A 15,419-nucleotide genomic window follows, 5' to 3' on the forward strand; every position below is an offset into this window, starting at 1 on the left:
CTACCCCATATCCCCCGTGCTTACGGCCCGAAGTGAGGTCTATAATTGTTTTATTTCACATATGTTATCGACTTTCACACGAAACGAGATTCTTTTCTATTTCCAAGTATAGTCCTAGGTTCAAAATATTTTCGAATTCTAATATTTCTTTCTAAATGGAAATTTTAAATATTATTCATTTAAGAAGATAATTAAAATTAAAATAAAAAATAAACGTTTCTGCACATTCGTTCTTATAGTATTCGACTTTATTTAGTACTATATGCTTGTAAAAGTTCATCGAATTCGAAAGTGAGTCGCATACGGAAATCCTATCATCCAATTGATTAAAGATTTTAAGATGGGATTCTGTGAGCAATCCAGTATCAGTCTGCACTTTTAATTGTGTAATCTAATTATGCAAAGTCATTTTCTTATTTTATGTGTGCAATGTGCATATGTACAATAATATAATGTGTGCAATGTGTATGTGCGCAATAATGTCATGTGTGCAATCTGTATGTGTGCAATAATTTCATATGTGCAATAAGCATGTGTGCAATAAAGTCATGTGTGGAAAGTGTTAATATGATTTTCTTATTTTATATGTACAATAATGTCATGTGTGCAATGTGCATGTGTACAATAATGTTATGTGTGCAATGTGTATGTGTGCAATAATGTCATGTGTGCAATGTATATGTGCGCAATAATGTCATGTGTGCAATCGTACTTTCGTTTCTTTATTTTTTTCGTGTGTGCAATAATATATGTAGGCAATCGGAATGTAGGCAATCGGGAATGTAGGCAACTGAAGCCCTCTCGGAAACATGTACAAATTATCTCATAAACTTAATTAAAATAGTTAAATTAAAATTAAAATAGTTCGATTAAAATAATGAAAAATGTTTTATATCTTTCTACTATCAGTGCAGCCAGAAAAGAAATTTTAGCAAAGTAGGGTTTATTTTTACATCGAATTTAATATCACATAAATAATACTTATAATTTAAATAATATTTGTAATTACATTTATAATTTTTTTACAATAAGAATAAATTTTCCTAATTTTATAATTACATATATAAAATTTTTATTTTTACTTATTTTAGTTTTACTTTATTTAATTAATTAATTAATTTATTTGATATATAATTTCTAATAATTTAATAAAAGGTAGTTATTAATAGTTTAATAAAAGATAGGTACACTGTTTTCATATTCGTCACACATACAGGGTGATTCAAAATAACCCCAGTGTCTTTGAAATGACACATTCTTGAATCAATTCTAAGACGACTTTTCCTTTGGTAAAATTTCGTCCAAAGCTTAGTTTTTGAATTATTAAAGGAAGTAGTTAACGTATGACGGGTCGGATACAAGAGGCAGGCAAGGGTGGCGCGATTCACCGTCAGACGCGGGTGCTTACGCGGGGCGCCTGCTGCGATCAGCTGGTCGCTATACACATACAGACACACATGCGAACACATACATTCTCTCTCTGTCTGTCTGTCTGTCTGTCTGTCTGTCTGTCTGTCTCTCTCTCTCCCTCTCTCTCTCTCTCTTTCATTCGCTCACTCACCTGTATTTTTTTTTTTTTTTTACGAGAGAGGGGAAAATGCATTTTATGCATACCCACCGGTCGATCCAGTGAGTTATGTGGGACTCGAGTATCAAGTCGAATTACCAACTCGGTACTCCCTACTCACTAAAAACCTCTCTCTTTTCACGAATTTCCTTTGACACACTGTCCCTCTGACTTCCCGAGATCTGTTTTCACATAACGTCAAAAAATGGTTATTATTACCTTGTTCGATGACTTTTGATGTATTGCTGTAATTGCTTGAAGGAGAAATGAATTTTCCGATAGATCGTACGTTCTCAAATTTAACGTAGATATCACGTTGCAAAAGACAAACAATCCACACTAAATTATTAACTGAAAGTTTTTCTTCTTTCATGAACTATATTCTTTTATAAACTTTAACATAATCACATTTATTTACTCACTCGATGAAATGAGAAATTTACTAATGACTATCACTAATCACTATTAATCACTGTCGAATAATAACTGTTGGCGATTAAAAATCATTCGATGAAAGAAACACGCGCGGACACGTTACTACACGACGCGACGACGCGACAATGCGACGATAATTACTCGGCGACTGTAAGCAGTTTTTTGTCATGGTAGGTTGCGGTAGGTTAAGGTACTACTGGCGCTATCGAACGCGATCATGTGTTCGATTGAAGAATGCGGTAAACATAATAAACATTTAACATATTAATATTATTATTATCATGAATGTGTGTGATATCCATACATCGTATGATATCTATTTAAAAATTAATTAGATTAAATAAGTGTTTTTAAAATATTTATTACTTTTACTATTATCATATAAAATATTAATATTAAATATTTATTTAACTATTTTATCTGTTTATTTATTTATTTATTTATCTATTTCACCTATTTATCCCGGTCTTCGGGAGGTGGATGAGGAGGGCCTGGGGGCGGATCACCTTCCGGGTGGCGCAGGTGGCGACCGGGCACGGGTGTTTCGGTCACTACCTGTGCCGCTTCGGGAGGGAACCAACCCCCAGGTGCCACCACTGCGAGGAGGACCGGGACACGGCGCAGCACACTCTCGAAGCCTGCTCGGCTTGGGAGGTGCAGCGCCGTGCCCTGGTCGCAGTGGTGGGAGCTGACCTCTCCCTCGGCGCCGTCATTGAGGCGATGCTGAGGGGGGAGGAGGAGTGGCGGGCAGTGGCCTCCTTTTGCGAGGAGGTCATGCGGAACAAGGAGGAGGCGGAGAGGGATCGGCGGATGATGCCCGCCCCAATGGCAGCACGAGGAAGAGCAGCGGCCAGGAGGACCCGGCGGGGGAGGAGAAGGCTGATTGGACCTCCGGCCCCACCGCTGGACAGGGACTGAATGGGGGGAGGGACCTTGTTGAGACCCACTCCCCCCTTCACTGCAGGCTTGGCGGATAGGTGGGAGTGAGAGGGAGGTTCCGGGGCTGTGAGGGCCTCCTTATGGCCCTCCTCGGTGGCCTCCCCTCCCTTCCCCCCACCACGGCATAAGAAGAGGCCCCGTTCAGGGGTCGCGGCGAGGGGGGCCCCGGTGTGGAGCGGGGAGATCTCCCACCGGGACAGAACCCCATTGGACGGAGCCGGGAGGCGGACGGGTGTCCTCCCTCCCGGCTACAACGAGGGATTGCGGTGGGGGAGTCGCGGAAGAATGCCTGTGGCGTACCCGTGGCTCCCCCGTGACACCGCGGTGGAGGACACCCGCAGGGGTTTTAGCCGGTAGGAGTCCGGCATAACCCTCTCTCTCTCCCCGGGGAGGGGGGGGTATCCATGAGGATTTCCCCTGCGTATAAAAAAAAAAATGTGTTCGCATGTTTGTCTGTGTGTGTATAGCGACCAGCTGATCGCAGCAGGCGCCCCGCGTAAGCACCCGCGTCTGATGGTGAATCGCGCCACCCTTGCCTGCCTCTTGTATCCGACCCGTCGTACGTTAACTACTTCCTTTAATAATTCAAAAACTAAGCTTCGGACGAAATTTTGCCAAAGGAAAAATCGTCTTAGAATTGATTCAAGAACACTGTCATTTCAAGGACACTGGGGTTATTTTGAATCACCCTGCATATATTTCGGATATATGCACACATATATTTTCGGCCCTATTTTAAATCTATTTTACCATATGTTATCAAACTAGATTAATTTTAATTATTTTAATATTTTTTTATTAATAAAATTTATTATTAAAAATTTATTATTAAAAATTTTATTTATTTTATTAAAAATTATTATTACAAATTGTATTTATCTTTTTATCGATTCTTCCTTATTATTTTTTACTAATACGTGTGCAATCTTTTGATTAATTAATAATTTTTAAATTTTGAGCAAAAGTTGCTTAATAATAATAAATAAATGAATAACAAGTGAAATAGAATTTTATTTACAAACTTATTGTCACTATCGCATATATTCTTGAATCTTGACTTCGAGAATAGCTGGAAATCGTCAGGAATCACCAATCTCCATCTACCCCAATACGATATCGCAAGGTCTCAATTACTATAGTAGGTAATTTTGATCTCATCTCCAAAAATAATCAATATATAAGTCTTGTAAGTTATTTTAGATTATACTTTATTGTAATAATAATTTGTTATGACCATAACATGTTTCGTTATATCTAATAAATGTTTAATATGTTATTTTTCCAATGTAGTTTATGATATATAATTTATTTCCAATATAATTTACGACATAGATAGCATTTTTTAAAGACATCTACCAATTGCTACGTATCATAACGTAGCCAAAAGGTTCGATTTACGCTACTACTAATGACAAGTGATCCATATATATAACTATTGTATAGATACTGAAATAGTGTAATTTTAGTTTCAAAGTTTTTTTAACTGAAATAGTGTAATTTTAGTTTCAGAGTTTTCTTGGTTTTTACATATATACATTTTTATCCTTCAATCGGAGCGTGATAGTTTTCGAATGTTTCGCCCAGTTGGACTAGTTAAGATAAATCACAAATATATATAATATATTCTTAATCTATTTTAGTTTTCATAATATGTTGTTATCATATGTACTTTTAATCCTATAATATCTAGAGTATCTCACAATATGTCTATATAAAGATGTTAAAAAATTTATGCATAATTTTAATATACGCGAATAATTTATTATTTAAATTTTGTAATGCACACTATTGACTGGAAAGTATTTCGTGAATAATAGCGACATCGGTTGGATAATTTTCTGCCAGGCTTTTATTTGGTACATAATGAGTGCCTTCGAATTTCAAAAAGTATCGCCCTATTTCAACATTATTGATCCATTTGGGTGTACATATCGATATAAGATCTAAAACAGAAGATATACATATTATAAATAAAAGATCATACTCATAAACTACATATTATTCATAAAAATGCTGCAAATCTTCATACCTTGTTGCCAATAACATATTGTATTATCTTCGGAGAGAATTAAGTAATACGGCTGATCGACAATATTTTCATCTTTATAATCTGTGCATGTATATAAATGATCCTCCTTCATTTCACATATCAAAGTTCTATTGTGTTCATTATGCCTATTGTGTTCATTATGTCAACCAATTATCACACCATGGTGATGGTCTTCTTCATAAAATGGATAAAAACTTGGCCTTATATGTGTTACGATCATCCCTACAGCAAATTTAATATTTTCTTTTCTTAATTGTTTTCTTTTTACAACATCAGATCTAACCTGTGAAAATATAATAACAATATTTAAATTTAACATCTTGTCAAACGGTTTATATACTGATATAATATACTGATTTAAAAATTATAATATACTGATTTAAAAATTTGAAATAATTATAATTAATATAATTTATTTACATATTAATATATGAATATTAAATAATATACTGATTTAAAAATTTGAAATAATTATAATTAATATAATTTATTTATTAATATATGAATATTAATATATGAATATTAAAGTACATTATATATTATATGTAATAACATACCTCGATTATCTGTGTAATTTTATCGTAGTAAGCATTATATTCTAAATCTAAATCATCACGTTCTGAATAATGACATAGGATTTGGGACAACATATGCCACTTCCATCTGTAATCTATATTATGAATATTCCTTATTTCATAATTTAATTTCTCAAACAAATCCTCTATTATCTAAAAAAAAACATATATATAAACAAAATTTTGATTGGAGACAAGAAAATAAAAATAACGATTATTACTTTCATCCATTAATTATAAAATTTATTGACTCGTTGACGTAATTATTCAGACTTATAAAATCCAATATTATTTTTATTAACTTTCGTTAAAATTAATATAAACAATTACGTCTCTTTGCCAGTGATGAACAATGTCACTGATGACATTAATGTCATTGAGCTCATTAATGTCATCGATGGTTGTAAATATTATATCCGATGGATTTTCATTAGGATATCTTCCTCTGATAATATTTGACGGATAAATTAAATTGGATTCCTCACGCTGGAATGGATTAAATTTCATATATAAATATTCTGCATTACCCCAATCTTCTGTATTACTGAAAATAATAAAAAAAGACATTCATGCATATATACATAGGGGGGGGGGGGGTCCCGTTTGCCTACATTCTCGATTGCCAACTGCTTCGTTTGCGCACATTTTGCCGACAGCTTCTTTTGCCAACATTCCCGATTGTCTACATCCCGATTGCCTACATATATTATTGCACACATGAAGAAAATGAAGATGCGAAAGTACGATTGCACACATGACATTATGGCGCACATACATATTGCACACATGACATTATTGCATACATACACATTGCACACATGACATTATTGTTCACATGCACATTGCACACATGACATTATTGTACATATAAAATAAGAAAATCATATTAACACTTTCCACACATGACTTTATTGCACACATGCTTATTGCACATGAAATTATTGCACACATACAGATTGCACACATGACATTATTGTGCACATACACATTGCACATATTATATTATTGTACACATGCACATTGCACACATGATATTATTGTACACATGCACATTGCAAATGATATTATTTCATGTAAAAAATAAGAATATAATTAGATGCTTTTGGCAAGACTTTCGTATGCGACACATCTCCGAATTTGATCAATTTTTACAGACATATAATACGTACTAAATGAAGTCGAATGTCACTAATGCGAATGGGCAGAAGTAGATATGGGCCACTATGGTGCGTCAAAACAAACCCCCACCACTCGGACCCTGGCGCCGTGGGCGTGGCCAGGTAAAGTGGAGAGAGGCGTTCTGATTGGTGGAAACAATGCCCCACCTCCCGAAGTCTCGATTTTGATTGGCTTGCACCATAGTGGCCCAGAGTTTGATTGGCTTACACCATAGTGGTCCAGAGTTTGATTGGCTCGCACCATAGTGGCCCAGAGCTGCGATTGGTCGACGCCGGCTGTGTCGCCGATTTATCAAATTTTTATTTCCCTACCTCCGCGGTACTAGACTCGAAGAAGCAATCCTCCTCCCACTCCAGCCCTGGCCCACCTGTATAGGGTTCCGAGTCAAATTCCCGTTACCTAGCCCTTAGTCGCTCTCGCTACGTCTTGGCAGAACGAACCCCCCCACCTACCGACTTTCGGAGGGTAGCCGGCGGTATGTCTCGAGGAAACAATCCTTACCTCCCCACTCCGTCTCGGGGCCCGCTATGGAATATCGAAACAAGCCCCCTCCGCTCGAACGGTTCGTGACGCACTTTATCGGAAAAAGAGACAAAGCATCTCAGTAGGAGACAATAATTATTATAATTATTATAATTATTATAATTAGACTACATTGCACTACAGAGGTAAAAAGATGAACATGCGGATGATTGAACGCGAGGCGGGGGTGTTATAAAGGAAGAAGGGAAAAGTTAAAAGTATTAAACTCGAATTAAGATAAAAAATTTTTACATTTATTAATATTTTTCAAAACCAGCCATTTTTTAATAAAATTTTTGCTTATTATTAATATACAGAAATATATACAAAGAAGAATTATATTTATATTGTTATAAATTTTACATTTTTCTTATGCTACTTACAATATTTATAATTCTATTTTTTAAAATAAAATCGGAAAATGCGCGACTTTTATTTAAAAAAGAAAAAGTCACCCAAGAAATAAGAATATTGTTATACCGCCACATATCCGTATGGTAGCGAATATCTGCTATTGATAAATCTACGCTTTACTAATACCGGCGCACATATTTTTGTTTCACTTCGCGTAACAATTTCATGAAACGCCGTACGTCGAATCGCATTAAAGCGTAGATTTATCGAAGTTTCGTTAATTTCTTCTTCTTCGTTTTCCTGTGTGTCTTTTTCTCTCGCTAATAGTAGCTTTTTTATAGCATTAAAATTAATTCGTCGCGAGTTCTCGTAATTGAGAGTAATACCCTTAACTTTACAAGTTTCGTGAGTATTACCCTCCGGTGTTCGCACGATGTAGGCGTAAAATTTCGGGCCCCCGGACACGAACGCCTCGATATAGCTACCGCGGCCGTAGCTTTCGAGTTCATCCGTCATGTCACCTAGAAAATTTCCCGTAGGCGGCATGTATTCGTTCGAATCACCGGTGCTTATAAAAATACACGAATCCGTATCGTAATATAATACACGACGATCTAAACGTTCTAGGTACTCGTACAATTTTAAACGCGCTAGTGCAGTCGTATACGCTGCTATCACGATGTTTGTTATCGGCGAGGGAACGAGAACCTCTTGTCGCAGTCGCCACGAAACATACATTACCTCGTCATTCACGGGTAATATGTCGGTTATCTCGTATTCGGCGCTCGTTAGTAATGTCGCGAAACGTTGTTGTGTTTTTACGATTTCGGTAGTCGGCAAATTGGATCGTTGGCCGAATTTTCCCCAGAATGAATTTAAGCACAGTTTCGCAACCGAGCGTAAACCAGGATTCCGCGCGATGTTTCGCTTATCAAGAACGATACCCTCAGTTTTTTCATATTCCCTCAAGTATCGCTCTTTTGCCTCATCGTTTTCCCCGCATTCGCTCGGCCAACCACTGGCTTCCTGTTTAAGCTGTAAAAACGTATTAATATATTCGGCGAACAATCCACCTTGCCGCGACGCACGATCGTATTGGCTAACTCTATATTGCCAAATTTCGCTTACCGACGTTACGAGATAACCTTTCTCGACGGCCTTGCGTAATTCGCAGGTTACCCAGGTACCCTCGAATTCACGCTCGCTATCATTATGAGTGCACGGTGTCTGAGAAAATATTTCGCAGCAACTACGACATAACGCGAAGAGTAATTTTCCTCGTACGCGATGCGAAAGTACGGGGTGAAATAAATCACGAGGAGGGAGTACTCTACAGCGTATGAGGCCTTCGAGCGAGTCGAAATTATAATTCGGTGACCTTTCGACTAACGCGCTACATTCATCGCCGACGTTTTCCGGATGACCGATCGGAAAAGCGCCCGTCTTCAATACAAACGGGTATAATGAGCATATGTCGACGTAGCGTATTTTCTCCGTACCTGTGACTTCGTATTGAGTTGCGATATTTCCCGTACGCCCACCGAAAAACGCGTCGCGAGGATCGAGCGGTAGTGTTTCTACCATCGGATGGTTCGCGAGAAAATCATACATTACGCGATTGTTGCGCATTTCTTGGTCGAAGGCGCACTCCCACTTTTCCGACACTATGTATCCCCGCTGACGAAGGCGCCATGAAACTGCGAGAGTTCGTTCATATCGCGAATTTAATGTATCTCCGCGATCCTCCCCCGACGAAAGCGCTTTATCGCGATTTACAGGGAAACAAGTTGGACATCCGTGCCAAAAGCAACCGTGAAATTGCAACACGTGACGCTGCGTCCTTCCCGCAACAGACGTTTCGAAATAACCATCGACGAGCGTACCCTCGATCGTGCGATATTCCCGCGCACGCCCCGCGTGATTTATACGGCGGTCGAGTTCGCGCTCCATCCATATCAGCCATTGTAAGGCTTTACGCGAATGATTGCTCGCGCATCTGTATCCCCCCGTAAGAATAATGCCTATCGTATCGGCTTGCAAAAAGTTTTTCCGGAAAATCGTCATGCAGGTCGAAGCAATAGTTGTACATTCCTCGAACGGGCATACATTTCCGCGATCTAGGAAAATTTTTCTAAACGCTACGCACGCTCGTCGAAGAATATCAACATCGTTACGACAATAGCGCACTATCTCGCGTTGGAAGTCGAACACGGTATTTTTTTCCCTCATTTCGGTATGCCATGTGAGAAAGCGTTCGCGCTCTTGCGATTTCATGTTATCCGGAGAATAATATTGTACATCGGGTAACGGTCCGACGTACGTTTGATTTTCGATAGTATTAAATAAATGCGGAAAAATGCCCTTATCCTCAGTATCCTTTAGCCCGAAAGCCTTAGGTAATTCGGATAAGCGCATCGGCATATAATTAACGCTATCGATGAATTTTGTATGTCCCGCGGTTAAAAGAATAATTTTTGTGCCGTTTAAAATTACTTTCGGTTCAATATCTCTACAATTTTCCACGATATATTTCAAAATAAATTGCGCGTCGAACGCTTTCGCATTATGCGCTATACAAATTATGTGTTTAAAATATTTTACCGGACGCGTAACGAAATCTACAAACTGTTTAACCGGATCGCGTTGAAATACGAACTCTCGCACTCCGCACCAACGACACCACACGGACATGTTATTTTCCCCCACGCATGCTTCACAAATCTGTTGCGCGATGCATAGCGTCGGAATATGTTTTTTTATATTTCCCGTTCCTTCGACCGTCTCGTCCTGCCGCGTTTCGAAATCGTAAAATACGAAAGCCACAAGTCCCTTTCCGCGTTCATATGCACGTTCGTTCTTTTCCGCGTTATCACATATGTTCCGTGCTTCTTCTTCTCTCGTGCTAGATATATCTACCTCATCCGGTACCATCGCTGATGAAGATGGCCCGGCAGAGGAAATATCGACACGTTGTCGAAGAGGTTGCATATAACACATATGATTGCGCGGTTGTTGTGAACGGCATAATTTGCAATAAGAAACGCCGCATTCGTGTTTTAAATTCGATTTAACGATACGCCCGCAACTATCGCAAAATCGCACGATGCTACAAACATTAGCGCGTGTTCTACCGTCGTACGATTTCTCGCTACGATGACGCTCGAAACACCTTGCACCGTAAAATAGCCGATTGCACGCGTCGCATTTTATTTCGGCGTAAGTGGAATCGCACGGTGGTGCGGATAAGCATCGCGGGCATTTATTTAAGCACCGGTGACTATTGGGTCTATCGTTTCGGAAGCCTACATTACACGCTACGGAATAATCGCGAGTACCAGCGGCGGCTTTTAAATTTAAAATAGGATTATAATGTCGCGAATCCTCGTAATACATGATATTTAATCGCCGCGAGGACTCGCGTCCGAGAGAAGCGAGTATTTCGGCACCGTCATACATCGGTTTTTCGCCGCGACCGAAAGTATTAAAATTATACACAATAATCGCGATATTGTCGGCGGCGAAATAACGCTGGAAACGTTCGATTTCACGAATTCCACAACCCTCTTCCGGTATTGCGACACCGGCATTTCTCGTTAATTGCAATGCACATTCGCGTTGTAACGAAGAATGCTGATATCTTATTGCGTTCCATTTCTCATGCAGCTCACCCGTACGGATATTACCGCGCTCGCTATAAGTTTGAGCTACTACGAGAGCTCGAGGGAAGTACAGGTTATCGGAATTATTAATTTCGACTATCGAACGTTTCGCGACATCTTCCCGTGTTAACGTGACGCGACCGCGACCCGAAGGCATCGAGACATTATAAACCCGTATGTTAAATTGGTCGGCGATATCGAGACCACCGGCGCTCTGTGCTAACGAACTCACAAGTCTCCAAATGTCCTCGTAACTCAAATCACGCGCCGGACGAAAAGATATACCCGCAGGACCATGCGATAAATTCGGCGAATCAAACGATAATCCTACGTAATCGCCCGGTTCACATGAATTTAACGCATACGCGTGAATTTCGCGAAACGCGTTTTCTAACGAGTGATATATATCGTTGCCTTCAGTCAACGGACGTATCGCGAAACTCGCTTCTCTACCGATTACCCGGAATCTTCTAAATTGTCGCGCATTTTCCGATATTAAATTTACAAAATTAAAATTATTATTTCCGACCTGTTGGTGAAGTTGTTGCTGCTGCTGCTGATGTTGCCGTTGTTGTTGTTGCTGTTGTTGTTGTTGCTGTTGCTGCTGGTACTCATGCTCCTCCTCCTCGTCCTCTTCACCCTCCTCGGTCTCGGATGAAATATTTTCCGAGCGGGGTAACTCGGCTACCTCCCCCTCAGTCTCATCCTCTTCCGCTTCTTCTTCCTCATTGGTGTGGGAGAGCGCAGAATTTTGTTGGCCGTCAACACCACCTCCGTATTGTACTGTTAAAAAACCGTATAAATTATAAATACTATTTTTGTTATTTTTATTATTTTAATATTTTTATACTCGAATGTAATCCGTACTATAAATATTATAATACAACGAAATAATCTCACCTTTTTAGCAATATTTGTTGTTTTTTATTCCGCTACTAATATTCTGGGGAATAGCTAATCCCCCAGCGACGAGTTTCTAAAGAAAAATTAAGAATTTGGATTAAATTCGAGCATAAAAATATATCGAGAAATAAATTATTAAAGTTACCTTCTCTGGAGGGAGCGTATATATTTTCCTCTTCTTCCTCTCTCACAGTCTCTTCTTCTTCTTCTTCTTCTTCTTCCAGCACTATCACTTCTTCCTCTTCCTGCACTTCTTCTTCTTCTTCCCCACTCTCTTCTGGCTCTTCTTCGTTAATCTCCACTCTCCCGCGCTCCTCCATCTCTCGCGGAAATTCTAATAATATTTCAAGATTCGAATATTTAATATTATAGAAACAAAATTTAAAACAGTTCTAAAATTATTTTTATATTTGAATTTTCGTTTTAGCCTATTTTTTACATAATCATCATCTTTACCCGGCGAGAACACTTCGCTATCAGGGCTACTGATTGCATATGTGATGTCGTCAGCGTTCATGTTTTCCTCGTCGTCGTCGTCGTCGTCAAGAACGACAACGGGAATCGCCGGATTTTCCTCGAGTAATCGCGGTCTTCCTGAAATGTAGAATATTTTTTATTAGTATTGATTATTTTTATTACTACCGAACATTCTATCCGAGAAAAATTAGCACTCGTTTTCATTACGTGCAAAACTTACGCGAAGGACCTGCCTCGGGTTCTTCCTCTGCGCGGCGTCTACGTGAAGGTCGCACTATCGCTGTTCTCGCGAGATTATTGTTTCCTGTGATTAATTAGTAATTAAATATTTAACTTTATAATCGCGATTTTTCGTATTTTTTCTTTGAAAGCAAAAATAAATAAAATAAGTAAAATAATTACCCGTCGACTGGATCCTACTGTAGTTTTGAAGTAGGTAGGTTATATGTCCACCTACATCTTCCTCTTCTTCATATTTTTCATCTTCGCTCAAGGCTCTTCGTGCACTAATTATTTCGCCGGCAATATTTAGTAATTTCGCGTCGCCGCCGAAATGCCCCAATTTATATAAAATTGCAAGCAATGTATCGGAGCAGGCACACGCGAAATTCGAAAATACGCTGTAATTATGTTCACTTGTTTCCGTTAATTTGGAAATGTAGCTCGCGGAATTTATCTTTGGAGATAAACTCGCAGCCAACTTTGCACAACTCGATATCAAATTTTTATTACACGCCATTTTTTTTCTTAAAGGAATAACACGCGAGTGAAAATCGTACAAGTTTCCTCGGGCAAAGAAAATCTCGAAAATGCTTATATTCGGTTAAGCGTTGTCCATTTTATATATTTTCCTCCCCACTCAAAAAGGAAAATCAAACAAACCTTTATCAGCGCACGGAGAAGTCCATAAAAAATGTAGAAGTTTGAAATTTCTTGTAGTCGTATATACCGTATTGTAATTATATTTTTTACCGTAGCGCGAATAATCTATTTCATTTCTTATTTTGTTTTTCGAGAAAGCAACTGACGCTAAACATTTTGCTAATTACCTTAATTAAGTAATGGTTTACGCATATGATTTCTTAAAAACTAGGCGTAATAAAAAAAATTTGTAATTATTTTATTTGTCAAAGATTTTTATTTTGCGTCGACCATAGCTATTGCTCGAATATAATAAATTTTTAAAATTATTTGTTTCTTTATAAGAAAAAATACACGTTTAATGCTAATAATAATAATAATACACGACGTGTTGCTGCGTGTTCGCAGTAAAGGACAGAAGGAGATATCGGGAAATATGTTGAAAACGTAGTAAAAAGTACTCTGTGAATTTTTTTTTTAAGAAAAACTTGTTATGTTATTTATTATATTTTATCGATGTACATTTATTTATTGGTTTTCATAAAATTTTCGTTTTTGTAAAATCGCACGAGAAATTTCATTAAATTTAAGCGAAAGTATCTCTACAAATATAATGCTGAAATATACATCTAAAAATGTTAAATTATTAATTTGAGTTCGAACACTTTGTTCGATTTGTTCATAATTTCCTTTAATTGTGAGTTTTATAATTTCGCAATCTATGTACGATGAGGGAAGTTTTAATTCTATTTCTATTATATTTATTATATAGTTAGCACATGTATTGACAGTATCAACGATATTAATTAATTGCGACAAATGCGTATCTATGCATTTTATAATATTTTCCAAGCCGAGGAAAGTAACTTTCTGCATCACGATAGCGGTGTTATAAGTTTTTCGTTTCTTCGACGGAGGTTGTTCTTCCTTCTCGACATTACTCGCGGAATATTCGTTGGTTTCCTTGTATGCCACTAGAATAGCCCTCGAGCCATAAGCGCTGGTAAAGTTGATGGTGATATTGTTAATAATAATCGGATTTATTCCTCCCGTTCTTTTTTGATCGTCGTTCAAATACTGTCTCATATGTTCCATGCAGGATTGAAATTGCTGCCACGTGTCGGAGTCGAGACAAATCCCATCGGCATTATTGCTCGTTAATTTAACAATTGGAACAAAACAGTCTTCCTTCGTCGATTGCAATCCCACTTGTATCTTCTTAGTGAAGGATGAATTAAGTCCGTATGTTGTTGATAGCAACAAATGTCGGTTTCTTCCACCGTTGCCGATTTTATTGTCTCCATTTCCCGGCTCCTTAATATCGCAAACATGCGAGGATTTCACAAAACTGGCTATTTCGGTCGTTCCAGCCATTACTATTAACCACTCGAAACAAACTCGAAAAATGTACTGTGCAAAAAATAATCACAACAACAACGTTAGCGTATTTGCGTAGAATTTTTCTTCTTCGCTCGAGACTTAACTTCTGTTAACGACGAAATTCGAATGAATACACGGTTTGTCCTCGCGCTTATATTACTGCTTCTCCCACCTAAAAAAAAAATATAAGCAAAAAGAGTGGGGGGAAATAATATGGGCAGAAGTGAGCATAAATGCGTATTCAAACAAAATATTTTACAATAATCAAAGAAAAATACCGAGAAACTTCTATAAACGTTTCTAGAAACTTCTAAAAATTTTCTCTAAGCTATATCTCGAGTGATTCACCACGGGAAAAATATTTAGGGGATGTTTTATTAAGGAAGATTCGAATGATAAATTTATAGATATTACGGGCGGGGGTATATCTGAATGTTTAATTTAAAAAAAAATGTGAAATCTTATCAGATTTCTTAGTCGATACGGTATATATGCTGTTTCAGCATGAGAAAAAAATA

The 15,419-nt window shown here is 38.0% G+C and overlaps 2 protein-coding genes across 4 annotated transcripts; one reads left to right on the forward strand and one right to left on the reverse strand.

Moving 5' to 3' along the window:
* Positions 1 to 2,482: 2,482 nt before the first annotated feature.
* LOC145968380 (uncharacterized) lies at positions 2,483 to 2,920 on the forward strand. Its single transcript, XM_083093778.1, has one exon. It carries the CDS (start codon positions 2,483 to 2,485, stop codon positions 2,918 to 2,920), a length of 438 nt encoding a protein of 145 aa, XP_082949904.1.
* Positions 2,921 to 4,236: 1,316 nt separating this feature from the next.
* LOC145968663 (F-box only protein 21-like) lies at positions 4,237 to 6,101 on the reverse strand. Of its 3 annotated transcripts, none has more exons than XM_083094315.1 (5): positions 5,897 to 6,101; positions 5,549 to 5,661; positions 4,971 to 5,274; positions 4,728 to 4,884; positions 4,237 to 4,530 (listed from the first exon to the last, which is right to left on the reverse strand). In XM_083094315.1, the coding sequence occupies exons 3-5, from the start codon at positions 5,080 to 5,082 to the stop codon at positions 4,488 to 4,490; spliced, it is 312 nt and encodes a 103-aa protein (XP_082950441.1). In that variant the 5' UTR covers positions 5,083 to 5,274; positions 5,549 to 5,661; positions 5,897 to 6,101; the 3' UTR covers positions 4,237 to 4,487. The 3 variants fall into 3 exon arrangements, 2 of the variants coding, with proteins under 2 accessions (XP_082950441.1, XP_082950440.1); XM_083094314.1 differs by having other exon boundaries at positions 5,549 to 5,719; XR_014437822.1 differs by lacking the exon at positions 5,897 to 6,101 and adding an exon at positions 5,788 to 5,875 and having other exon boundaries at positions 4,237 to 4,884; positions 5,549 to 5,719.
* Between the last annotated feature and the right edge of the window lie 9,318 nt (positions 6,102 to 15,419).

Source organism: Camponotus vicinus, unplaced genomic scaffold (genome assembly GCF_025532165.1).
Source record: "Camponotus vicinus isolate PSW18456_S1 unplaced genomic scaffold, iyCamVici1.0 SCAF_3, whole genome shotgun sequence".
In the NCBI taxonomy this organism is placed as follows: Eukaryota; Metazoa; Arthropoda; class Insecta; order Hymenoptera; family Formicidae; genus Camponotus; species Camponotus vicinus.